This window comes from Coregonus clupeaformis, chromosome 27 (assembly GCF_020615455.1).
Source record: "Coregonus clupeaformis isolate EN_2021a chromosome 27, ASM2061545v1, whole genome shotgun sequence".
NCBI classification, from domain to species: Eukaryota; Metazoa; Chordata; class Actinopteri; order Salmoniformes; family Salmonidae; genus Coregonus; species Coregonus clupeaformis.
In genome coordinates this window covers 50,187,702-50,215,168 of record NC_059218.1, presented here as the reverse complement: position 1 = coordinate 50,215,168, position 27,467 = coordinate 50,187,702, and the positions used below count along the sequence as shown (strand labels likewise).

Sequence of the window (27,467 nt, the reverse complement as noted above, 5' to 3'; positions counted from 1 at the left end):
GGAAAGCAATTCCACAAATTCACTTTTAAGAAGGCATACCTGTTAATTGAAATGCATTCCAGGTGACTACCTCATGAAGCTGGTTGAGAGAATGCCAAGAGTATGCAAAGCTGTCATCAAGGCAAAGTGTGGCTATTTGAAGAATCTCAAATATAAAATATATTTTGATTTGTTTAACACTTTTTGGTTACCAAATGATTCCATATGTGTTATTTCATAGTTTTGATGTCTTGACTATTATTCTACAATGTAAACATAAAGAAAAACCCTTGAATGAGTAGGTGTGTCCAAACTTTTGACTGGTAGTGTATATATATACAGTGGGGGAAAAAAGTATTTAGTCAGCCACCAATTGTGCAAGTTCTCCCACTTAAAAAGATGAGAGATGCCTGTAATTTTCATCATAGGTACACGTCAACTATGACAGACAAAATGAGAAAATGTTTTCCAGAAAATCACATTGTAGGATTTTTTATGAATTTATTTGCAAATGATGGTGGAAAATAAGTATTTGGTCAATAACAAAAGTTTCTTAATACTTTGTTATATACCCTTTGTTGGCAATGACACAGGTCAAACCTTTTCTGTAAGTCTTCACAAGGTTTTCACACACTGTTGCTGGTATTTTGGCCCATTCCTCCATGCAGATCTCTAGAGCAGTGATGTTTTGGGGCTGTCGCTGGGCAACACAGACTTTCAACTCCCTCCAAAGATTTTCTATGGGGTTGAGATCTGGAGACTGGCTAGGCCACTCCAGGACCTTGAAATGCTTCTTACGAAGCCACTCCTTCGTTGCCCGGGGCGGTGTGTTTGGGATCATTGTCATGCTGAAAGACCCAGCCACGTTTCATCTTCAATGCCCTTGCTGATGGAAGGAGGTTTTCACTCAAAATCTCACGATACATGGCCCCATTCATTCTTTCCTTTACACGGATCAGTCGTCCTGGTCCCTTTGCAGAAAAACAGCCCCAAAGCATGATGTTTCCACCCCCCATGCTTCACAGTAGGTATGGTGTTCTTTGGATGCAACTCAGCATTCTTTGTCCTCCAAACACGACGAGTTGAGTTTTTACCAAAAAGTTCTATTTTGGTTTCATCTGACCATATGACATTCTCCCAATCCTCTTCTGGATCATCCAAATGCACTCTAGCAAACTTCAGACGGGCCTGGACATGTACTGGCTTAAGCAGGGGGACACGTCTGGCACTGCAGGATTTGAGTCCCTGGCGGCGTAGTGTGTTACTGATAGTAGGCTTTTTTACTTTGGTCCCAGCTCTCTGCAGGTCATTCACTAGGTCCCCCCATGTGGTTCTGGGATTTTTGCTCACCGTTCTTGTGATCATTTTGACCCCACGGGGTGAGATCTTGCGTGGAGCCCCAGATCAAGGGAGATTATCAGTGGTCTTGTATGTCTTCCATTTCCTAATAATTGCTCCCACAGTTGATTTCTTCAAACCAAGCTGCTTACCTATTACAGATTCAGTCTTCCCAGCCTGGTGCAGGTCTACAATTTTGTTTCTGGTGTCCTTTGACAGCTCTTTGGTCTTGGCCATAGTGGAGTTTGGAGTGTGACTGTTTGAGGTTGTGGACAGGTGTCTTTTATACTGATAACAAGTTCAAACAGGTGCCATTAATACAGGTAACGAGTGGAGGACAGAGGAGCCTCTTAAAGAAGAAGTTACAGGTCTGTGAGAGCCAGAAATCTTGCTTGTTTGTAGGTGACCAAATACTTATTTTCCATGATTTTCCATGTGTACCTATGATGAAAATTACAGGCCTCTCTCATCTTTTTAAGTGGGAGAACTTGCACAATTGGTGGCTGACTAAATACTTTTTTTCCCCACTGTATAACCCAAGTCCTTAAGTTGTTTTCCTCAAAAGTTGAGATTCTAATCGTTCTGTTGTGTAGATCCACCTACTTGCCTCAAATAAAACAAATCCGATATTCTTTAATTAAATATCTCTCTGTGTTCCCTGTATGTATGTTGAATTGGGTGTGTTCTGCAGGTGTCTCAGCAATGGTTACAGAGGAATTGGCCAGTCAGTCAGTCAGTCATTGCTAAATGTGTGGTGTGTAATCACCCTTCATCCCCCCTCTCTCTCCCTCCCCTCCACCCCCCTCTCTCCCTCCCATCCACCCCCCTCTCTCTCCCTCCCCTACACCCCCATCTCTCTCCCTCCCCTACACCCCCATCTCTCTCCCTCCCATCCACCCCCTTCTCTCCCTCCCATCCACCCCATCTCTCTCCCTCCCCTACACCCCCATCTCTCTCCCTCCCCTACACCCCCCATCTCTCTCCCTCCCCTCCACCCCCTCTCTCCCTCCCATCCACCCCCTCTCTCTCCCTCCCTCCACCCCCTCTCTCCCTCCCATCCACCCCCCTCTCTCTCCCTCCCCTACACCCCCATCTCTCTCCCTCCCCTACACCCCCATCTCTCTCCCTCCCCTACACCCCCCATCTCTCTCCCTCCCATCCACCCCCCTCTCTCACTTCCCTCCCCTCCACCCCTCCTCTCTCCTTCCCTTCCACCCCCCCTCTCCCTCCCCTCTACCCCCCTCTCCTCCCCTCCACCCCCTCTCTCACTCCCATCCACCCCCCCCTCTCCCTCCCATCCACACCCCTCTCTCACTTCCCTCCCCTCCACCCCCCTCCCCCTCCCCTCCACCCCCTCTCCCCCTCCGCCTCTCTCCTCCCCTCCCCTCCACCCCCTCTCTCTCTCCCTCCCCTCCACTCTCCCTCTCCCTCCCCTCCACCCCCTCTCTCTCTCTCCAGGTGTCCATGCCTCACCAGTGGTTAGAAGGGAACCTGCCGGTCAGCGCTAAGTGTGTGATGTGTGATCGTAACTGTGGCAGTGTCAGGAGACTGCAGGACTGGAGGTGTCTATGGTGCAAAGCTATTGTGAGTACACACAAACACACACACACACACACACACACACACACACACACACACACAGAGTAGCGGATCATCACTTCAAGCAAAAAAAACCTCTCCTTCAGAAACACTGGTCTCCATAGTGACGCTACAGTTTTCTGGTAAAGTGTTAGATCTGAAAGGTCATTGTCTACGTCCCAAGTGGCAGCCTATTCCCTGTTTAGTGCACTACTTTTGACCAGGGTAGTGCACCCTGTAGGGGATAATAGGGTGCTATTTGGGACACACAAATTGGATCCCACTGTTTTACCCATCTAAATACCACAGCTGATTTGTGTGTGTGTACAGGTCCACAGCAGCTGTAAGGAGCAGATGGGGAAGGCGTGTCCTCTGGGTCAATGTCGGGTCTCAATCATCCCACCGACAGCCCTCAACAGCATCGACTCTGATGGTGAGACACACATATACACACACATATATACATATACACACACATATATACATATACACACACATACACACACACACACACACACATATACACACACCCACACAAACACATATACACACATACATATATACACACACACACACACACACACACACAAACACACATACATATACAGTGGGGAAAAAAAGTATTTAGTCAGCCACCAATTGTGCAAGTTCTCCCACTTAAAAAGATGAGAGAGGCCTGTAATTTTCATCATAGGTACACGTCAACTATGACAGACAAAATGAGGAAAAAAAATCCAGAAAATCACATTGTAGGATTTTTAATGAATTTATTTGCTAATTATGGTGGAAAATAAGTATTTGGTCAATAACAAAAGTTTCTCAATACTTTGTTATATACCCTTTGTTGGCAATGACACAGGTCAAACGTTTTCTGTAAGTCTTCACAAGGTTTTCACACACTGTTGCTGGTATTTTGGTCCATTCCTCCATGCAGATCTCCTCTAGAGCAGTGATGTTTTGGGGCTGTCGCTGGGCAACACGGACTTTCAACTCCCTCCAAAGATTTTCTATGGGGTTGAGATCTGGAGACTCCAGGACCTTGAAATGCTTCTTACGAAGCCACTCCTTCGTTGCCCGGGCGGTGTGTTTGGGATCATTGTCATGCTGAAAGACCCAGCCACGTTTCATCTTCAATGCCCTTGCTGATGGAAGGAGGTTTTCACTCAAAATCTCACGATACATGGCCCCATTCATTCTTTCCTTTACACGGATCAGTCGTCCTGGTCCCTTTGCAGAAAAACAGCCCCAAAGTATGATGTTTTCACTCCCATGCTTCACAGTAGGTATGGTGTTCTTTGGATGCAACTCAGCATTCTTTGTCCTCCAAACACGACGAGTTGAGTTTTTACCAAAAAGTTATATTTTGGTTTCATCTGACCATATGACATTCTCCCAATCCTCTTCTGGATGCACTCTAGCAAACTTCAGACGGGCCTGGACATGTACTGGCTTAAGCAGGGGGGACACGTCTAGCACTGCAGGATTTGAGTCCCTGGCGGCGTAGTGTGTTACTGATGGTAGGCTTTGTTACTTTGGTCCCAGCTCTCTGCAGGTCATTCACTAGGTCCCCCCGTGTGGTTCTGGGATTTTTGCTCACCGTTCTTGTGATCATTTTGACCCCACGGGGTGAGATCTTGCGTGGAGCCCCAGATCGAGGGAGATTATCAGTGGTATTGTATGTCTTCCATTTCCTAATAATTGCTCCTACAGTTGATTTCTTCAAACCAAGCTGCTTACCTATTGCAGATTCAGTCTTCCCAGCCTGGTGCAGGTCTACAATTTTTTTTCTGGTGTCCTTTGACAGCTCTTTGGTCTTGGCCATAGTGGAGTTTGGAGTGTGACTGTTTGAGGTTGTGGACAGGTGTCTTTTATACTGATAACAAGTTCAAACAGGTGCCATTAATACAGGTAACGAGTGGAGGACAGAGGAGACTCTTAAAGAAGTTACAGGTCTGTGAGAGCCAGAAATCTTGCTTGTTTGTAGGTGACCAAATACTTATTTTCCACCATAATTTGCAAATAAATTCATAAAAAATCCTACAATGTGATTTTCTGGATTTTTTTTCCTCAATTTGTCTGTCATAGTTGACGTGTACCTATGATGAAAGTTACAGGCCTCTCTCATCTTTTTAAGTGGGAGAACTTGCACAATTGGTGGCTGACTAAATACTTTTTTTTATATATATATACATATACACACACACACACACACCTCAGTCCTCTGTCATTTTCTCTAGAAGGTCACCTCTCCCTCCAGAGGTCAAAAGTAGTGCGCTACATAGGGAATAGGGTACCATTTGAGACACATTCTAAGACCCCAACCTAAATCTGTATTGTTTGGTTCATCTTTCTCTCCAGGCTTCTGGAAGGCCACCTCTCCCTCCTGCACCTCTCCTCTCCTGGTCCTCTGTAACTCTAAGAGTGGAGACAACCAAGGTGTTAAGTTCCTGAGGAAGTTTAAACAGCTTCTCAACCCTGCACAGGTCTTTGACTTGATGAACGGAGGGCCTCAGCTGGGGTAAGAGTCATATATCTTGGTTTTATGTCTTTGGTGATTATCTTGGTTATTGATAATCTGTGATGTTGAATATCTTTGACTATGAGAGGTGCTCCACTGATCCCTTCTCTCTCCCTCTGTAGTCTGCGTGTGTTCCAGAAGTTTGCCACATTTCGTATCTTGGTGTGCGGAGGAGACGGCAGTGTTGGTTGGGTGCTGTCTGCACTGGACAAACTAAACCTGCACAAACAGGTAGGACTGGGAGAGAAAAAGATACAAAGAAAGATATACAATGTGGAGAGAGAGAGAGATACAGAGAGATACAATGTGGAGAGAGAGAGATACAGAGAGAGAGATACAATGTGGAGAGAGAGAGATACAATGTGGAGAGAGAGATACAGAGAGAGATATACAATGTGGAGAGAGAGAGATACAGAGAGAGATATACAGTGGGGGAAAAAAGTATTTAGTCAGCCACCAATTGTGCAAGTTCTCCCACTTAAAAAGATGAGAGAGGCCTGTAACTTTCATCATAGGTACACGTCAACTATGACAGACAAATTGAGGAAAAAAAATCCAGAAAATCACATTGTAGGATTTTTTATGAATTTATTTGCAAATTATGGTGGAAAATAAGTATTTGGTCACCTACAAACAAGCAAGATTTCTGGCTCTCACAGACCTGTAACTTCTTTAAGAGTCTCCTCTGTCCTCCACTCGTTACCTGTATTAATGGCACCTGTTTGAACTTGTTATCAGTATAAAAGACACCTGTCCACAACCTCAAACAGTCACACTCCAAACTCCACTATGGCCAAGACCAAAGAGCTGTCAAAGGACACCAGAAAAAAAATTGTAGACCTGCACCAGGCTGGGAAGACTGAATCTGCAATAGGTAAGCAGCTTGGTTTGAAGAAATCAACTGTGGGAGCAATTATTAGGAAATGGAAGACATACAAGACCACTGATAATCTCCCTCAATCTGGGGCTCCACGCAAGATCTCACCCCGTGGGGTCAAAATGATCACAAGAACGGTGAGCAAAAATCCCAGAACCCCACGGGGGACCTAGTGAATGACCTGCAGAGAGCTGGGACCAAAGTAACAAAGCCTACCATCAGTAACACACTACGCCGCCAGGGACTCAAATCCTGCAGTGCCAGACGTGCCCCCTGCTTAAGCCAGTACATGTCCAGGCCCGTCTGAAGTTTGCTAGAGTGCATTTGGATGATCCAGAAGAGGATGTCATATGGTAAGATGAAACCAAAATAGAACTTTTTGGTAAAAACTCAACTCGTCGTGTTTGGAGGACAAAGAATGCTGAGTTGCATCCAAAGAACACCATACCTACTGTGAAGCATGGGGGTGGAAACATCATGCTTTGGGGCTGTTTTTCTGCAAAGGGACCAGGACGACTGATCCGTGTAAAGGAAAGAATGAATACATTTGAAACCCCACCTCTTTAAGGAATACCTGGGATAGGATAAAGTATTCCTTCTAACCCCCCCAAATTGTAAAGTGGTTATCCCACTGGCTATAGGGTGAACGCACCAATTTGTGAGTCGCTCTGGCTAAGAGCGTCTGCTAAATGACGTTAATGTGCCCTTGAGCAAGGCACTTAACCCTAATTGCTCCTGTAAGTCGCTCTGGTTAAGAGCGTCTGCTAAATGACTAAAATGTAAATGTAAATGTAATGTAAATGAATGGGGCCATGTATCGTGAGATTTTGAGTGAAAACCTCCTTCCATCAGCAAGGGCATTGAAGATGAAACGTGGCTGGGTCTTTCAGCATGACAATGATCCCAAACACACCGCCCGGGCAACGAAGGAGTGGCTTCGTAAGAAGCATTTCAAGGTCCTGGAGTGGCCTAGCCAGTCTCCAGATCTCAACCCCATAGAAAATCTTTGGAGGGGAGTTGAAAGTCTGTGTTGCCCAGCGACAGCCCCAAAACATCACTGCTCTGGAGGAGATCTGCATGGAGGAATGGGCCAAAAATACCAGCAACAGTGTGTGAAAACCTTGTGAAGACTTACAGAAAACGTTTGACCTGTGTCATTGCCAACAAAGGGTATATAACAAAGTATTGAGTAACTTTTGTTATTGACCAAATACTTATTTTCCACCATAATTTGCAAATAAATTCATTAAAAATCCTACAATGTGATTTTCTGGATTTTTTTTTCTCATTTTGTCTGTCATAGTTGACATGTACCTATGATGAAAATTACAGGCCTCTCTCATCTTTTTAAGTGGGAGAACTTGCACAATTGGTGGCTGACTAAATACTTTTTTTCCCCACTGTACAATGTAGAGAGAGGTGCAGAGAGAGAGATACAATGTGGAGAGAGAGATATATACAATGTAGAGAGAGGTGCAGAGAGAGAGATACAATGTGGAGAGAGAGATATACAATGTGGAGAGAGAGAGATACAGAGAGAGAGATACAATGTGGAGAGAGAGAGAAACAGAGAGCGAGAGATACAATGTGGAGAGAGAGAGGGTGATACAGAGATTGAGATACAATGTGGAGCGAGAGATACAGCGAGAGAGAGAGATAGAGCGGGAGAGAGACAATGTGTTGAGAGAGATACAGAGAGAGAGATACAATGTGGAGAGAGAGACAGAGAGAGATTCTGACCAATACCAGTAACAGTCTTTTCAAATGTCTGTGTGTATCTACAGTGCCTTGCAAAAGTATTCCACCCCCTTGGCGTTTTTCCTATTTTGTTGCATTACAACCTGTAATTTAAAATGATTTTTATTTGGATTTCATGTAATGGACATATACAAAATAGTCCAAATTGGTGAAGTGAAATGAAAAAAATAACTTGTTTCAAAAAATTCTAAAAAATAAATAACGGAAAAGTGGTGCGTGGATATGTTTTCACCCCCTTTGCTATGCACGCTGAAGTTGTCTGTTTTTTTTGTCTTATTTCTTGTTTGTTTCACAAAAAAATATATTTTGCATCTTCAAAGTGGTAGGCATGTTGTGTAAATCAAACTATACAACCCCCCCCCAAAAAATCCATTTAAATTCCAGGCTGTAAGGCAACAAAATAGGAAAAAAATGCCAAGGGGGGTGAATACTTTCGCAAGCCACTGTATCTTGATATCTGTCCTGTGTGTGTTCCCTCCCTCCCTCCCCCTCTCTCCTCCTCTTCCTCCTCCCTCCCTCTCCTCTCTCCAGTGCCAGCTAGGTGTGCTCCCCCTGGGGACAGGTAATGACCTAGCCAGGGTGCTGGGCTGGGGAGGGCTGTGTGACGATGACGCTCAGCTGCTACAGATCCTGGAGAAGCTGGAGAGAGCCACCACCAAGATGCTGGACAGGTAACCCAGGGAACAGGCCTCTCGACCTCAACTGATGGATGAATGAATGAATGAATACCTTTATTAACCTGAAGGGGATGAAAACCATGTATTTACATAGGCAGTTACAGTGCAGTTATGAAAGTGTTTTTACTATTTCTACAACATAAAAGGTACCTTCAAGATATTAACGAAGTCTGACACTTTAAAAGTGAGACTGAGTCAGTGAATAGGAAACTAACAGATGACGTATGTCAGGAGGACAGGAGTTTACTGACCTGGCTTTCTAACCTTTATCTGTGTCTTTCTAACCTGTATCTGTGTCTTTCTAACCTGTATCTGTGTCTTTCTAACCTGTATCTGTGTCTTTCTAACCTGTATCTGTGTCTTTCTAACCTGTATCTGTGTCTTTCTAACCTGTATCTGTGTCTTTCTAACCTGTATCTGTGTCTTTCTAACCTGTATCTGTGTCTTTCTAACCTGTATCTGTGTCTTTCTAACCTGTATCTGTGTCTTTCTAACCTGTATCTGTGTCTTCTGGACTGTATCTGCTCCTCTTCGGTTATTATCACGCTAGGGAAGGATTTAACTCATCGGTTTTCACACCGACAAACTTACACACGCGTGCACACACACAACACACATACAACATACAACACACACACATAACACTTACTTCTTATGGAAGACTGAAGGATTACTTTGATCTGTTTTCTGAGATATAATGAGGTCGCTATGTTGATTAACTGTCGATGTCTGCGATTTCCGGTTGATTTCCTGGCGTTTGACGTCAGGTTGTGTGTGTGTGTGTGTTCTCAGGTGGAGTGTGATGACATATGAGCTTCCCACCAAATACTGTCCAATGGTGAAGGAAGACTATTTCGGTCCCGACTCACCCTTACAGGTACTACAGGGCTCCGGTTTGAACTGAAATGACACCGCAGTTTCTCAAAATACACAGGCTTTATCACGCAACTGGTCATTTCTCTTTGAGCCAAAATGACACCGCAGTTTCTCAAAATACATAGGCTTTATTAGGCAACTGGTCGTTTCTCTTTGAGCCGAACTGACACCACAGTTCCTCAAAATACACAGGCTTTACCATGAAACTGGTTGTTCCTCTCCCCTCAGGTCCACATCACTCAGTATGCAGACTCTGTGGCCTCCCACCTCACCAAGATCCTGGACTCTGACAAACACACTGATGTCATATCCTCTGCCAAGTACGTGCACTGCATGCTGAGCTGTGGGGTGGTCAGGAGGGAGGATGAGAGGGATGGAGAGGGATGGAGAGGGATGGAGAGGGTGGGAGAGAGAGGGATGGAGATGGATGGAGAGGGATGGAGAGGGATGGAGAGAGGGAGAGGGATGGAGAGGGTGGGAGAGAGGGAGAGGGATGGAGAGGGTGGAAGAGGGAGGGAGAGAGGGAGAGGGATGGAGAGGGTGGGAGAGGGATGGAGAGGGATGGAGAGGGTGGGAGAGGGTGGGAGAGAGAGGGAGAGAGGGATGGAGATGGATGGAGAGGGTGGAAGAGGGAGGGAGAGAGGGAGAGGGATGGAGAGGGTGGGAGAGGGATGAGAGGGTGGGAGAGAGAGAGAGGGAGAGGGTGGGAGAGGGAGGGAGTAGAGGGAGGGAGACGGTGGGAGAGGGAGGGAGAGGGTGGGGAGGGGATAGAGAGGGTGGGAGAGGGTGGGAGAGGGATGGAGAGGGTGGGAGAGGGTGGGAGAGGGAGGGAGAGGGAGGGAGGGGGAGGGAGGGAGAGGGAGGGAGAGGGTGGGAGTGGGATGGAGAGGGAGGGGGAGGGAGGGAGAGGGATGGAGGGAGATGAGGGAGGGATAATGTCTGAATATCCTGGGGATGTCTGGAGTGGAGGAGGAGGGAGTAAATGAGAGAGAGGGAGGAAGAGGTAGAGTATCTCTGAAGAGGGAGGGAGTGGGGAAGGAAGAGGAGAGGGAGGGTGTCTGAATTGATTCATCTCTCTGTCATCTCTTCTCCCAAGGGCACTGTTCAGTCCCTGTGCCAGCTGGGTTACACAAGATTAAACACTACTTAGGGGGACATTTTGAAGTGCATTAAGCTAGCGACACTACTTAGTGTACATCATCAGTGCAATAGGGAATGTCATGTCTGCTCTATACTTATATAGAGTATTTATCTCTCTGTCCTGAAAGGTGAAGTATGGTTTAATGAATTGAGATACAGTACATAATACAGGAATGGATAAATATATTTCACACTGGTATCACTATATATCTCTCTCTCTCTCTCTCCAACCCTCTCATCCACTCTCTCCCTCTCTCTCTCCAACCCTCTCATCCACTCTCTCCCTCTCTCTCCCCCACCCTCTCATCCACTCTCTCTTTCTCTCTCTCTCTCCTCTCCTTCCAATTCCCTCCCTCTGTCCCTCTCCCTCTCTCTCTCTCCTTCCAACTCCCTCCCTCTGTCTCTCTCCCTCTCTCTTCTCTCCTTCCAACTCCCTCCCTCCCTCTTTCTCTCTCTCTCTCAATCTCTCTCAGGTTTTTGTGTGGGACGGTGAATGATTTCGTAGCAGAGGTGGGGAGAGCGTACGAGAGAGCCACAGAGAACAAGGAGGAGGCCGATGTTATGGCCAAGAAGGTATGTGCGTGTGCGGCCATGTGTGTATGTTATGTAACAGATTGTATAATACATCTAACCAGTGGGCAGGAGAGGTGTTTGTGTGTGTCTGTAGCCGTACAGTAGCACCCAGGTCAATAGAAAAAAAGGCTACATTCCAAATGGCACCCTTCACACTTTATAGTGCGCTACTTTTGACCTTTTGACCAGACCCCTTTGTAGGGAATAGGGTTCCATTTGGGACAGAAGTCATTATCGCCTCTTTAACTGTCTGGAGGCCAGTATAATAATGTTGTATTTTCTGCTTCTGCAATATTTACATAATGTATCTATTGTATTGTATTGAGCTGAACTGACAACCCAAACAGACCTACAGTGCCTTCGGAAAGGCACTGTAGGTCTGTTTGGGTTGTCAGACCACTTTACTTTTCCAACATTTTGTTCGATTACAGCCTTATTCTAAAATTGATTAAATTATTGTTTTCCCTCATCAATCTACACAAAATACCCCATAATGACAAAGTGAAAACAGGTTTTAAAACCCCCCCCAGGAAATACCTTATTTACATACGTTTTCAGACCCTTTGCTATGAGACTCAAAATTGAGCTCAGGTGCCTCCTGTTTCCATTGATCATCCTTAAAAATAGCCTTGGTCACTCTGACAGAGCTACAGAGATCCTCTGTGGAGATGGGAGAACCTTCCAGAAGGACAACCATCTCTGCAGCACTCCACCAATCAGGCCTTTATGGTAGAGTGGCCAGACGGAAACCACTCCTCAGTAAAAGGAACATGACAGCCCGCTTGGAGTTTGCCAAAAGGAACCTAAAGGACGCAGACCATGAGAAACATGATGCTCTGGTCTGATGAAACCAAGATTGAACTATTTGACCTGAATGCCAAGCGTCACGTCTGGAGGAAACCTGGAACCATATCTACGGTGAAGCATGGTGGTGGCAGTATCATGCTGTGGGGATGTTTTTCAGCGGCAGGAACTGGGAGACTAGTCAGGATCGAGGGAAAGATGAACGGAGCAAATGAAAACCTGCCCCAGAGCGCTCAGGACGACAGACTGGGGCGAAGGTTCACCTTCCAACAGGACAACGACCCTAAGAACACAGCCAAGACAATGCAGGAGTGGCTTCGAGTCTCTGAATGTCCTTGAGTGGCCCAGCCAGAGCCCGGACTTGAACCCGATCAAACATCTCTGGAGAGACCTGAAAATAGCTGTGCAGCGACGCTCCCCATCCAACCTGACAGAACTTGAGAGTATCTGCAGAGAAGAATGGGAGAAACTCCCCAAATACAGGTGTGCCAAGCTTGTAGCGTCATACCCAAGAAGACTCGAGGCTGTAATTGCTGCCGAAGGTGCTTCAACAAAGTACTGAGGAAAGGGTCTGAATACTTATGTAAATATGATATTTCAGTTCTTTTTTTTTTAAGACATTAGTACATTTTTATAAAAACCTGTTTTTGCTTCTCTGTCTATGTTTCTCTGTCCCTCCCTCCCTCAGTGTACTCTGTTGAATGAGAAGCTGGACAGCCTGGTGAAGGCTCTGAGTGAGGAGGCTGATGCCAAGGTGGTGCCAGCGGGCAGCGTGCCTCCCCACGGGGACCAGGAGGGGGGCACAGACACCCCTGGAGGGGAACCCCGGCCCCCGTACAGGTCAGGGTTGGGGTCAATTTGAGAAGTGATTTGTACAAAACGTTCCTTTTTTTGGATCCATTCAAATTAGTCACTCATGAATTCATGAAGGGATTTGATAAATTAATACAAAAAATATATATGATTTTCAGTTGATTGTTAGGTCATTGAAAATAGATGCTGTTTTTTAAATGTATTATTTAATTGGAATTTCAGTTTACTTCCTGAATTGACTGACTGGAATTTGAATTGGCCCCAACCCTGGTACAGGTCCAGAGAACAGCTGATGATGAGAGCTAACAGTCTGAAGAAAGCACTGAGCCAGATCATAGAACAGGCTGAGAAAGGTACAACACACACATACATTTACACAAGAAACACACACATATAATGATATACACTGTAACTGTACATACTGTACACACACACATAAGCACTCATGTACTGAAAACACCCACATAAATCTAACATATAAACACACTGCATCTCTCTCTCTCTCTCTATCTCTCTCTCTCTCTCTGTCTCTCTCTCTCTCTCTCTCTGTCTCTCTCTCTCTCCCTCTCTTTCTCTCTCTCTCTCCCTCTCTCTCTCTCTCTCTCTCTCTCTCTCTCTCTCTCTCTCTCTCTCTCTCTCTCTCTCTCTCTCTCTCTCTCTCTCTCTCTGTCTCTCTCTCTCTCTCTCTCTCTGTCTCTCTCTCTCTCTCTCTCTCTCTCTCTCTGTCTCTCTCTCTCTCTCTCTCTCTCTAGTGGTAGATGAACAGAACAGACACACTCATCTCCAGCGCGTGTCTTCCTCGTCCATCAAGAGAGAGAACAGTGAGGAACTGAAAGAGCCTGAGCCACGTGAGTGACAACCAGTTAAAGATGGCAGGACAGTTACAATACATGATAATAATATCATTATGACAGTTAGTAAGTGATACCATGAAGAAATTATGGATAAGTTATAATCTTTGTTCCGTCATTGAGGAGGGCCCAGTTAAAGATGCGCTATGCAGAAATCAGTCCGCCATTTCCTGGTTGCTAAAATTGTTCGCCTAATTTCAGTTTATGTGACAAAACAAGCATTCATCGTGTAGAGAATCATTGTACCATATAAACAGCTGTGAAATCATTTTCATAACCAAAAATATTATATTTTCAGCTGTTTGAAGCTGGTGTACAAAACCGAAAGTAAAAGATGCAAAAACGAAACTTCAGAACGGGAAGCATAGAAATAGCAAACATAGAACAGATCTACCGCTTCTTAGACTTGCTTTCAACGAGAATGAAAGATCTATAACTTATATTTCTATGTGAATTTAGTCAGGTCTCCCAAAAAGTGACATATTGTAGCTTTAATGTTTTATTTCTAAATAACGATGTCCAAAGAAATCACTCTAATACTCTCTTTCTTGGTCCATTTACCCATGATGCCTCTCTCAGGTCACATCAGTTTGAGCCCCACCACTTCCTCCACCATCGTCTTGGAGAAACCAGAGAGTCTCAGCCCTCCATCCTTTAACGATGAGTAAGAATCAATCAATCAGTCAACCAATCAATTTATTCATCATTAAAGATATGATAGTGGTTGTGATGTACAGTAAAGAAAAGTTACAGAAAAACAAGAAATTCATAATTCAAATGTTCACAATGCATGGCTTAGTTTAGTGCCTAAAAAAGGGGGTTAAATATGTGTGATTGTTATTTTTAAATAGTGTCCTGATCTTTCTTATATCTCTCAGATATAGGACAGACACTTCTAAACATACTTCCTTTTGATTTATTTTTTGGACTATCTGTTTTTCCATGTATTCAATATGTTTCTTTGGACTAATAGCAGTAAGGCAAAATTCAATGTTTCATCAAGGGGAGTTCCTTACAAATTAGTGACCTTAATTCATCAACCAAGTGCAAGGGAGGAGTGAAAACCCACAGACATTCGGCCTTCTGTGTAATGTGTTTGACACGTTAAAAGGTTATATCTTAAAAGGTTATCTCTTAAAAGGTAATGTATAGTGGAGGATAATGATAATGATATTTGTGATGCCGTGTGTGTCTGCTCCTCCCCAGTCAGTGTTCAGAGAAATGTGTACTGAACAATTACTTTGGGATCGGTCTGGATGCTAAGATCTCCCTGGAGTTTAACAACAAGAGAGATGAACACCCCAAGAAATGCAGGTACTACCAGCATGCTCATGAACACATAACCATTCAAGTTGAAATTCAACATTCTGTGTGCAGTTGTTGATGTTGATATTTTGAGTCTCCTCCCACTGTCTTTCTCTTTCCTGTCTGTCTGTCTGTCTGTCTGTCTGTCTGTCTGTCTGTCTGTCTGTCTGTCTGTCTGTCTGTCTGTCTGTCTGTCTCTGCAGTAGTCGTACTAAGAACAAGTTGTGGTATGGGGTGATGGGAACCAAGGAGCTGGTGCATAAGACGTACAAGAACCTGGAGCAACGGGTACTGTTGGAGGTAAGGTCACAGACACAGACACGGTACTGTTGGAGGTAAGGTCACACACACAGACACGGGTACTGTTGGAGTTAGGTCACAGACACACTTGGGTACTGTTGGAGGTAAGGTCACGGTTAGTGTTGGAGGTAAGGTCACAGACACGGTAGTGTTGGAGGTAAGGTCACAGACACGGTAGTGTTGGAGGTAAGGTCACAGACACGGGTATTGTTGGAGGTAAGGTCACACACAGACATGGGTACTGTTGGAGTTATGTCACAGACACACTCGGGTAGTGTTGGAGGTAAGGTCAAAGTCACGGTACTGTTGGAGGTAAGGTCACATACACAGACACGGGTACTGTTGGAGGTAAGGTCACATACACGGTTAGTGTTGGAGGTAAGGTCACAGTCACGGGTACTGTTGGAGGTAAGGTCACATACACAGACACGGGTACTGTTGGAGGTAAGGTCACATACACGGTTAGTGTTGGAGGTAAGGTCACAGTCACGGTTAGTGTTGGAGGTAAGGTCACAGACACGGTAGTGTTGAAGGTAAGGTCACAGACACGGGTACTGTTGGAGGTAAGGTCACACACAGACACGGGTACTGTTGGAGTTAGGTCACAGACACGGTAGTGTTGGAGGTAAGGTCACAGACACACTCGGGTACTGTTGGCGGTAAGGTCACAGACACACTCGGGTAGTGTTGGAGGTAAGGTCACAGACACGGGTAGTGTTGGCGGTAAGGTCACAGACACGGGTAGTGTTGGAGGTAAGGTCACAGACACGGGTAGTGTTGGAGGTAAGGTCACAGACACGGGTACTGTTGGAGGTAAGGTCACAGACACGGGTAGCGTTGGAGGCAAGGTCACAGACCTCTAAGGAATAAAGAAATATGCTCTAGTAGTCTATTGTGATGCTCCAGCCTCTTTCTCTGACGCTGTGGTGTAGTTCTCTCTAACACTACCAGTACATCTTAGAGAGTGATAGACAGTAACATGTTGTTTAGTGGATCGAAATGATCCTACCCTTGGCTCTATGGTAAACAAGTGTTACTTTCCCCTCCCTCCCTCCCTCCCTCCTTCACTCTCTCTATCTCCCTCATTCTGCCTCCATCCCTCCCTCCCTCTCTCCCTCCCTCCCTCTCTCTCTCCAGTGTGATGGTGTCTCTATGTGTCTGCCCAGTCTTCAGGGACTAGCTGTTCTCAACATCCCCAGCTATGCAGGAGGAATCAACTTCTGGGGTGGCACCAAAGAGGACAGCGTTAGTATTTCTCTGTTTACATTTAGAAACACTCTTTTATTTGGAATGTACATTTGATCCCAGATTTCCCACACTGGAAAACATTCATTAAAACACTTGTTTCCAAAGTGGTCCTCGATGGTAAAACAAATAACATTCAATGACAAGGCAGTTAGTTGACTGTGTCAGAATACCTGTAATCACAAATGTTAATCGTGTATGTGTTTTGACCTTGCATTAGTGGCATATTGTAATGAAAGTTAAACGTAGTATAATTGTTATTTTATGTGTGTGTGAAGAACTTTGGCGCCCCGTCGTTTGACGATAAGAAGTTGGAGGTGGTGGCTGTGTTTGGCAGTATGCAAATGGCTGTATCCAGAGTCATCAGCATACAACACCACCGCATCGCACAGGTAACACATACAACACCACCGCATCGCACAGGTAACACATACAACACCACCGCATCACACAGGTAATACATACAACACCACCGCATCACACAGGTAACACCACCGCATCGCACAGGTAATACATACAACACCACCGCATCACACAGGTAACACCACCGCATCACACAGGTAACACCACCGCATCGCACAGGTAACACATACAACACCACCGCATCACACAGGTAACACATACAACACCACCGCATCACACAGGTAACACATACAACACCACCGCATCGCACAGGTAACACATACAACACCACCGCATCACACAGGTAATACATACAACACCACCGCATCACACAGGTAACACCACCGCATCGCACAGGTAATACATACAACACCACCGCATCACACAGGTAACACCACCGCATCACACAGGTAACACCACCGCATCGCACAGGTAACACATACAACACCACCGCATCACACAGGTAACACATACAACACCACCGCATCACACAGGTAACACATACAACACCACCACATCACACAGGTAATACATACAACACCACCGCATCACACAGGTAACACCACCGCATCACACAGGTAACACATACAACACCACCGCATCACACAGGTAATACATACAACACCACCGCATCACACAGGTAACACCACCGCATCACACAGGTAACACATACAACACCACCGCATCACACAGGTAACACATACAACACCACCGCATCGCACAGGTAACACATACAACACCACCGCATCGCACAGGTAACACATACATTTATTGTTACACACACAACTATTTCTCCTATGTGTCTGACTTCTGATTTATTTTCCCCTCTCTCTCTCTCTCTCTCTCTCTCTCTCTCACCCTATCCCCCCTCTCTCTCTCCCACTATCCCCCCTCCCTCTCTCTCTCTCTCTCCCTCTCGCTCTCTCTCACTCTATCCCCCTCTCCAGTGTCGTCAGGTGAAGATCACTATCCTAGGAGACGAGGGGGTACCAGTTCAGGTGGATGGTGAAGCATGGATCCAGCCCCCAGGGATAGTCAAGATCACACACAAGAACAGAGCTCAGATGCTCACCAGAGACAGGGTAGGTGTGTGTGTTGAGCAGCAAGCTTTTGTTCCAGGCCAGCTCTGACACACCTAATTCCATTTAGCAAATAATAGTTTGGTTTGTCGAATTAGATGAGTGCTGGGCTGGAACAGAAGCCTGCCCTCCAGGATGAAGGAACACTGCATTAGGGCAACAGATTTATCTGATAAACCTCTACTCATCCATCATGTCCAGTCTGTTCATTCTATTTCTAAATTCTATTTCTAAGTTCCAGAACTTTTGAGAGTACTCTGAAGTCTCTATATGGCTCTAATTCTATCTGTTCTATTTTTACATTCCAGAACTTTGAGAGGACTCTAACGTCATGGGAGGACAAGAGGAAGATTGACAGCTACCGTTCCTCCAGGCCCCGCCTCAACTCTCAGCAATCTATGGAATACCTCACTGAGGAGGAATGTGCTCAAGTACAGCAACTAGGCATGGTGGCAGACACGCTCATCACTAGGTATGTGTGTGTGTGTCAGTGGTGGAAAAAGTACCCATTTTCCTGTCCTGTTAAGCATTCAAAATGTTACTTTTGGGTGTCAGGGAAAACGTATGGAGTAAAAAGTACATTATTTTGTTTTAGGAATGTAGTGAAGTAAAAGTAAAAGTAGTCCAAAATATAAATAGTAAAGTAAAGTACAGATACCCCCCAAAAAACGACTTAAGTAGTACATTCAAGTATTTTTACTTAAGTACTTTACACCACTGGGGGGTGTACGTGTACATCAGCTAGGCATGGTGACCGACACGCTCATCACTAGCTATTCAATTACATATTCGATTATATTGATCCTTTACAGTGTTAGGTGACGTGACAAACAATGGGCACGACGCGAGAATTCTAAAAAAAAAAAAACAGCAGTAAGCTGTATTGTACCAGCGGCAAATTTTGTGATTTGATGTTTTTCCTTTCAAGTGACAACTACCAGAATTCAATGGCTACAGCCCTACAATCGATAAAAACACAGCTAAATACCAATACATTGAAAAAAATGTTTTCCTATTTTTCTTGCAGTTGTCCAGCTTGCTAGCATGAGGCAGCTCAGTTCTCAGTGTGTGTGTATGGAGGTGGCACGGACACAGGGTGGGTGTATCATTTGGGACTGTAGGCCTAATCACTTAGGCTACTGAAAACAACATCTCATAACTCATAATATAACTGTTACTAACATCTAAATAGTTACCCTGCTTTTTGTTCATGTAATCCCAATTATATGTACTGTTCCTACTCTCTTTGTGTGTGCGCGTGCGTCACCTACTCCTCAGTTTCGTATTAAAGCACGAAGATTTGTTAATAATATGACCACCCTACCTTCAATTATTGGTCTTCAATTACTGTGATTATCAAATCAAATCAAATGTTATTTGCCACATGTGCTGAATACAACAGGTGTAGACATTACAGTGAAATGCTTACTTACAAGCCCTTAACCAACAATGCATTTTTTAACGTTTTTATTTTTTAAAGTGTTAAGTAAAAAAAATTTAAGCAAATAACTAAAGAGCAGCAGTAAAAATAAAATAACAGTAGGGAGGTTATAAACAGGGGGGTACCAGTGCAGAGTCAATGAACGGGGGCACCGGCTAGTCGAGGTAATTGAGGTAATATGTACATGTGGGTAGAGTTAAAGTGACTATGCATAAATAATAAACAGAGTAGCAGCAGTGTAAAAGAGGGGGTTGGGGTGAGGTGGGGGGGCAGTCCAAATAGTCTGGGTAGCCATGATTATCTGTTCAGGAGTCTTATGGCTTGGGGGTAGAAGCTGTTTAGAAGCCTCTTGGACCTAGACTTGACGCGCCGGTACCTCTTGCCGTACGGTAGCAGAGAGAACAGTCTATGACTAGGGTGGCTGGAGTCTTTGACAATTTTGAGGGCCTTCCTCTGACACCGCCTGGTATAGAGGTCCTGGATGGCAGGAAGCTTGGTCCCAGTGATGTACTGGGCCGTACACACTACCCTCTGTAGTGCCTTGCGGTCGGAGGCCGAGCAGTTGCCATACCAGGCGGTGATGCAACCAGTCAGGATGCTCTCGATGGTGCAGCTGTATAACTTTTTGAGGATCTGAGGACCCATGCCAAATCTTTTCAGTCTCCTGAAAAGGATAACATTAATACAGTGTTGTATTGTCCTATAGGATAACATTAATACAGTGTTGTATTGTCCTATAGGATAACATTAATACAGTGTTGTGTTGTCCTATAGGATAACATTAATACAGTGTTGTATTGTCCTATAGGATAACATTAATACAGTGTTGTATTGTCCTATGGGATAACATTAATACAGTGTTGTATTGTCCTATAGGATAACATTAATACAGTGTTGTATTGTCCTATAGGATAACATTAATACAGTGTTGTATTGTCCTATGGGATAACATTAATACAGTGTTGTATTGTCCTATAGGATAACATTAATACAGTGTTGTATTGTCCTATAGGATAACATGAATACAGTGTTGTATTGTCCTATAGGATAACATGAATACAGTGTTGTATTGTCCTATAGGATAACAGTAATACAGTGTTGTATTGTCCTATAGGATAACAGTAATACAGTGTTGTATTGTCTTATAGTATAACATTAATACAGTGTTGTATTGTCCTATAGTATAACATTAATACAGTGTTGTATTGTCCTATAGGATAACATTAATACAGTGTTGTGTTGTCCTATAGGATAACAGTAATACAGTGTTGTATTGTCCTATAGGATAACAGTAATACAGTGTTGTATTGTCCTATAGGATAACAGTAATACAGTGTTGTGTTGTCCTATAGGATAACATTAATACAGTGTTGTGTTGTCCTATAGGATAACATTAATACAGTGTTGTATTGTCCTATAGGATAACATTAATACAGTGTTGTATTGTCCTATGGATAACATTAATACAGTGTTGTATTGTCCTATAGGATAACATTAATACAGTGTTGTATTGTCCTATAGGATAACATTAATACAGTGTTGTATTGTCCTATAGGATAACATTAATACAGTGTTGTGTTGTCCTATAGGATAACATTAATACAGTGTTGTATTGTCCTATAGGATAACATTAATACAGTGTTGTATTGTCCTATAGGATAACATTAATACAGTGTTGTATTGTCCTATAGGATAACATTAATACAGTGTTGTATTGTCCTATAGGATAACATTAATACAGTGTTGTGTTGTCCTATAGGATAACATTAATACAGTGTTGTATTGTCCTATAGGATAACATTAATACAGTGTTGTATTGTCCTATAGGATAACATTAATACAGTGTTGTATTGTCCTATAGGATAACATTAATACAGTGTTGTATTGTCCTATAGGATAACATTAATACAGTGTTGTGTTGTCCTATAGGATAACATTAATACAGTGTTGTGTTGTCCTATAGGATAACATTAATACAGTGTTGTATTGTCCTATAGGATAACATTAATACAGTGTTGTATTGTCCTATGGGATAACATTAATACAGTGTTGTATTGTCCTATAGGATAACATTAATACAGTGTTGTATTGTCCTATAGGATAACATTAATACAGTGTTGTATTGTCCTATAGGATAACATTAATACAGTGTTGTATTGTCCTATAGGATAACATTAATACAGTGTTGTGTTGTCCTATAGGATAACAGTAATACAGTGTTGTATTGTCCTATAGGATAACATTAATACAGTGTTGTGTTGTCCTATAGGATAACATTAATACAGTGTTGTGTTGTCCTATAGGATAACATTAATACAGTGTTGTATTGTCCTATAGGATAACATTAATACAGTGTTGTATTGTCCTATAGGATAACATTAATACAGTGTTGTATTGTCCTATAGGATAACAGTAATACAGTGTTGTATTGTCCTATAGGATAACAGTAATACAGTGTTGTGTTGTCCTATAGGATAACAGTAATACAGTGTTGTATTGTCCTATAGGATAACATTAATACAGTGTTGTGTTGTCCTATAGGATAACATTAATACAGTGTGGTGTTGTCCTATAGGATAACATTAATACAGTGTTGTAGTGTCCTATAGGATAACATTAATACAGTGTTGTATTGTCCTATAGGATAACAGTAATACAGTGTTGTATTGTCCTATAGGATAACAGTAATACAGTGTTGTATTGTCCTATAGGATAAGAGATGCGGCTAAGACACACAAGCTGGTGGAACAGGAGTTAGCCCATGCTGTCAACGCTAGTGCCCTGGTCCTGACTGAAGCCTTCCCCTCCAAACCTTCCAGTCCTGAGGTAAGACCACTCTGGAGGTCTAAAACTACAGTTCCCATGATCCCTTTCCTGATCAACATACTTTATTTCAACAGTATTCAAATAAAAATGATGATGTATTAGGGTTTGTGTGTGTTGACCATGTGTGTTCAGTGCTTGCGCCTTTTCTAATTTCTTTACGTCTCTGAACATCAAAATATAATTGGTAAAATGCAGAGGAGGCTGGTGTGAAGCGCTATAGGAGGACGGGCTCATTGTAATGGTTGGAATGGCATAAATGGAACAGAGTCACACATGTGGTTTCCATATGTTGGATACCGTTCCATTTATTCCATTCCAGCCATTACAATGAGCCCGTCCTCCTATAGCTCCTCCCACCAGCCTCCTCTGGTAGAATGGGCTTGATAACTCCCCATGTTGAAATGTTGTCCTCACCAGTTCTCTGTGCTCTTCAGTGTCTGAGTCGCAGTACAGCAGTGGAGATCGTGAACAGCAGTAAAGTCCTGCAGCTGGAGACCAGGATGCTGCTGGAGGGGAAACTACTGGTATACCATATAACCCCCAGCACCACACATGACCCTGGTTCACAGTACAGGACCAACCCCAACTGCACTGCCCTGGTTCAGATAATATAGTGAATTAGTAAACAGACCAACCCAGTACAGATTGTCTAATTGGTTCGGTTCTGTTTGGCTCAGTAGTTAACAGACCAACCCAGTACAGATGATCTAATTGATTTGGCTCAGTAGTGTGGAAAAGGTTTCTAATAGTATGTCTTTGTGTTATCTCTCTCTCTCCTCCCTTTCTCCTCACACCTCTCTCCTCCCCCCCTCTCTCCCCCCTCTTTCCTCCCCTCTCCCCCCCCTCTCTCCTCCCTCCCCCCTCTTTCCTCCCTCCCCCCTCTCCTTCCTCCCTCCCTCCTTCCTCCCTCCCTCCCTCCCTCCCTCCCTCCCTCCCTCCTCTCTTCTCCCCCTCCCTCCCTCTCTTCTCCCCCTTCCCCCTCTCTCCTCCCTCCCTCCCTCCCTCCCTCCCTCCCTCCCTCTCCCTCCCTCCCTCTCTCCTTCCTCCCTCCCTCCCTCCCTCCCTCTCTTCTCCCTCCCTCCCTCCCTCCCTCCCTCTCTTCTCCCCCCCTCCCTCCCTCTATTCTCCCCCCTTCCTCCCTCTCTCCTCCCCCCTCTCTCTGTTTCAGTTAGACTCTCCCCAGGAAGAGGACCTCCTCTCTAGTCTCAGCAGTCTGAGCGCTGAACTCCACAAGCTAGACGACATACACTGGATCTGCCCTGCCATGCACTGCTCTGAGGAGGAGGCTGTGAGTGTGTGTTCACAATCAAAAACAGCAGCAGTCATTTTTATTCAACCACACCACTTTATCTCCTTCCTCCCTCTCTCCTCCCTCTCTCCCCCTTCCTCTCTCCTCCATCTCTCTCCTCCCTCTCTCTCCTCCCTCTCTCCCCCTTCCTCTCTCTTCCCTCTCTCCCCTCTCCTCCCTCCCTCTCCCCCTCTCTCCCCTCTCCCCCTCTCTCCCCTCCATCTCCCCTCTCCACCTTCCCTCTCTCTCCCCCTTCCTCTCTCCTCCCTCTCTCTCCCCCTTCCCCTCTCCTCCCTCTCTCCTCCCTCTCTCCCCCTCCCTCTCTCCCCCTTCCTCTCTCCTCCTTCCTCTCTCCCCCCTCCCTCTCTCCTCACTCTCTCTCCCCCTCATCTCCCCTCTCCTCCCTCCCTCTCCCCTCCATCTCCCCTCTCCACCTTCCCTCTCTCTCCCCCTCCCTCTCTCCTCCCTCCCTCTCTCCAGGACTCTGTGAGGGTGAGCAGTAAGAGCAGTATGAAGCTGAAGATGATGCCCAAGGTGAAGAGGGAGAGAGAGAAGCTCCACAAGCAGAGGTCCAATAGCTCTCTGCCGGGTAAGGATACAGGCCAGTCCCCCTGCTTTGAGGCCTGGAGGACAATAGGAAACTGGGCAGCCATTTTGGTTTTAACACAGGCATTTTTGGTCTAAGGCCCATTGTTGCATGGCAACCAAGAGTAAGAACTTCATTATTGTCTGGGGATTTTCTTACCAACCCTGGTCAAATATATGTGGAATTATGAATAACTTGGTATTGGTCCACATAGGGCGGCAGGTAGCCTTGCGGTTAGAGCGTTGGGCCAGTAACCAAAAGGTTGCTAGTTCGAATCCCTGAGCCATCAAGGTGAAACATCTGTCTGTGCCCTTAAACCCAAATTGCGCCAGCTGTAGATAATGGCAGACCCTGGCTGTGACCCCACTCTCAGGGAGAGTTTTGGGATATGCAACAAAACACATTTCCAATTTACACATGCATATTAGGACACACTTGTACATGTGTGAAAAAGGACAAATATAAGCACCCACCAAAGTATTGTTCTACTTAATTTGATTATCAAATATACTGTATAAAACAAATGGTGGACTATTGTTGTTATTGTCTGTTTGTCTCCAACAGGATCTTGGGATATTAAAGGTGGTGCATGTGAACTTAACGAGAAGGCTTAACGAGGTACACCCATCACCATGGCTACCAGGGGGAGGACAGGGATGTCGCCCTCTTCTTCCTACGGGATGGGGGCTTTACCTACCGAGGGGTGAGGAGGACAAAATGATTCCACGACCCTCCCGCCTTTCAGCTATCACCTCCCCCCTTGACTCTCAATGTTCTCCATTTTGAAATTAGGGAGGAGTTGTTTTTAACTAGGGGGCGTGGCTTTGCGTCCTATCACTGTTTGGGCTTCTGTTATTGGTTCTGTTTGGCCTGCTGACCCAGGAGGTGGGCGTGGCTTCTTAAGGCAAAATCCAGCCAATCAGAGGAGAGGAGAAGAGATGGTCTCTTAGCAACTTTTGTTACCTTTACGACGCAATGTGTTTACGTAGGCGGAGCTCTCCTTTGCATGACGTGAGCAGCCATTTTGTTTTTATTCTTAGATAACTCCTCTTTTTGGGAGGCGTTTACGCTACTCTTCTTGACTTTCGCGACAACTTACAGGACTTTTTCGTTTCCTCAAGAAATCTGAAGAATACTTTGCTTTCTGTTCCTATCGCCGTAAGAACAAAAATGTCAATGAACAACAACAATGGAAACATCTCATCTTATTCTCACCTACTGAACTGGAGACTCTTAAACGTAAAACAAATATACTATTGCAGAGTCACATTGAGGAATGTACTACATGTGGACTTGTATTACCGTATTACCTTGTGAAAATTGGTGGTATGACTGGTCTACATGTGACTTATTCAATGGCCAGATACTACAGTGCTTACGGTAATACCCAAGCCACTATGACCATCGGATGTCTCCATCCCTGCATGCCTTCCACTCTTAACCATCCTATTAGATGGAAGACGTAGCCCCTGGACACTGATCTAAGGTCAAGATTAGAATTAGGGGAGGGAAATCTGACCCTAGGTCTGTAGTTAGGATTAACTTTCACCATGAGCGTATACATTCCCTAACGATCTCAATGGAATATATATATATATATATATATTCTCTTGTAGAAATTCGGTAACGCTTTATTCGAAGACACTTCTATAAACTGCTTGTACCATGTTAATAGATAGTTCATTACTTATTTGCAAAATCATCATCTAGTTAAGTTAGTTATTACGTTATTAATTTTAGTAAATGGATACAACATTTATTACAACGTCCTGTAACATCGTGAACATTTATTTAATCAATTTAAATGCTGAACAAGCTTTAAAATGATGGTGTTTATAGTCAGTCAGATAAAGTGTTAGCTATATGAATGTGCTTCTGTACCAATAGCATGCTGCTCTCATAAATAGAGGCTTTAATGAGGTCCCTGTACATGTGTGGAAAGTTTCGTACCGAGCGCAGTGGTTTTAAATGACATACGACGAGTGTGTGTGTGTGTGTGTGTGTGCAAACGACACTGTGTGTGTCGTTCATTTTACTGTGTCGTTCAAGTTTACTGTATGTTGCCTTGCACTTTACAAAGCCAAACTTAAAGAACACTGATTGTGTTGTAAAGTGACCTTTCACTTGTGGTTTTTATTGCTATGACAACGGTCCCTCTCCGTCCTATTTATGACAAATCTATACAGAGATCAATGTGTGTTAAAATGTAATATACAATATAACCAAACAAATGTTAAAAGATATATATAGATAGATAGATAGATAGATAGATAGATAGATAGATAGATAGATAGATAGATAGATATCAGTACCAGTCAAAAGTTTGGACACACCTACTCATTCAAGGGTTTTTACATTGTAGAATAATAGTGAAGACATCAAAACTATGAAATAACACATATGGAATCATGTAGTAACCAAAAAAGTGTTAAACAAATCTAAATGTATTTAATATTTTAGATTCTTCAAATAGCCACCCTTTGCCTTGATGACAGCTTTGCACACTCTTGGCATTCTCTCAACGAGCTTCACCTGGAATGCTTTTCCAACAGTCTTGAAGGAGTTCCCACATATGCTGAGCACTTGTTGGCTTCTTTTCCTTCACTCTGCGGTCCAACTCATCCCAAACCATCTCAATTGGGTTGAGGTCGGGTGATTGTGGAGGCCAGGTCATCTGATGCAGCACTCCATCACTCTCCTTCTTGGTCAAATAGCCCTTACACAGCCTGGAGGTGTGTTGGGTCATTGTCCTGTTGAAAAACAAATGATAGTCCCACTAAGCGCAAACAAGATGGGATGGCGTATCGCTGCATAATGCTGTGGTAGCCATGCTGGTTAAGTGTGCCTTGAATTCTAAATAAATCACTGACAGTGTCACCAGCAAAGCACCCCCACACCATCACACCTCCTCCATGCTTCACGGTTGGAACCACACATGCGGAGATCATCCGTTCACCTACTCTGCGTTTCACAAAGACACGGCGGTTTGAACCAAAAATCTCCCATTTGGACTCATTTTTTAGATCCACTGGTCTAATGTCCATTGCTCGTGTTTCTTGGCCCAAGCAAGTCTCTTCTTCTTATTGGTGTCCGTTAGTAGTGGTTTCTTTGCAGCAATTCGACCATGAAGGCCTGATTCACACAGTCTCCTCTGAACAGTTGATTTTGAGATGTGTCTGTTACTTGAACTCTGTGAAGCATTTATTTGGGCTG

The 27,467-nt window shown here is 44.3% G+C and overlaps 1 protein-coding gene across 1 annotated transcript in view; it reads left to right on the top strand.

Moving 5' to 3' along the window:
• LOC121554225 (diacylglycerol kinase delta-like) overlaps window positions 1-26,370 on the top strand; it is a 69,710-nt gene extending 43,340 nt beyond the window's left edge. The window contains exons 7-29 of the mRNA XM_045208251.1: window positions 2,776-2,901; window positions 3,226-3,328; window positions 5,254-5,413; window positions 5,536-5,644; window positions 8,580-8,719; window positions 9,518-9,602; window positions 9,830-9,921; window positions 11,215-11,314; window positions 12,807-12,958; window positions 13,208-13,284; window positions 13,684-13,779; window positions 14,362-14,446; window positions 14,989-15,096; window positions 15,291-15,387; window positions 16,525-16,632; window positions 16,911-17,024; window positions 17,982-18,116; window positions 18,422-18,585; window positions 22,266-22,380; window positions 22,815-22,904; window positions 23,549-23,668; window positions 24,149-24,257; window positions 24,819-26,370. Coding sequence (XP_045064186.1) covers window positions 2,776-2,901; window positions 3,226-3,328; window positions 5,254-5,413; window positions 5,536-5,644; window positions 8,580-8,719; window positions 9,518-9,602; window positions 9,830-9,921; window positions 11,215-11,314; window positions 12,807-12,958; window positions 13,208-13,284; window positions 13,684-13,779; window positions 14,362-14,446; window positions 14,989-15,096; window positions 15,291-15,387; window positions 16,525-16,632; window positions 16,911-17,024; window positions 17,982-18,116; window positions 18,422-18,585; window positions 22,266-22,380; window positions 22,815-22,904; window positions 23,549-23,668; window positions 24,149-24,257; window positions 24,819-24,868 — 2,535 coding nt within the window. The 3' untranslated portion in view covers window positions 24,869-26,370. The remainder of the gene's footprint in view (window positions 1-2,775; window positions 2,902-3,225; window positions 3,329-5,253; window positions 5,414-5,535; window positions 5,645-8,579; window positions 8,720-9,517; window positions 9,603-9,829; window positions 9,922-11,214; window positions 11,315-12,806; window positions 12,959-13,207; window positions 13,285-13,683; window positions 13,780-14,361; window positions 14,447-14,988; window positions 15,097-15,290; window positions 15,388-16,524; window positions 16,633-16,910; window positions 17,025-17,981; window positions 18,117-18,421; window positions 18,586-22,265; window positions 22,381-22,814; window positions 22,905-23,548; window positions 23,669-24,148; window positions 24,258-24,818) is intronic.
• The last annotated feature ends 1,097 nt before the right edge of the window (window positions 26,371-27,467 follow it).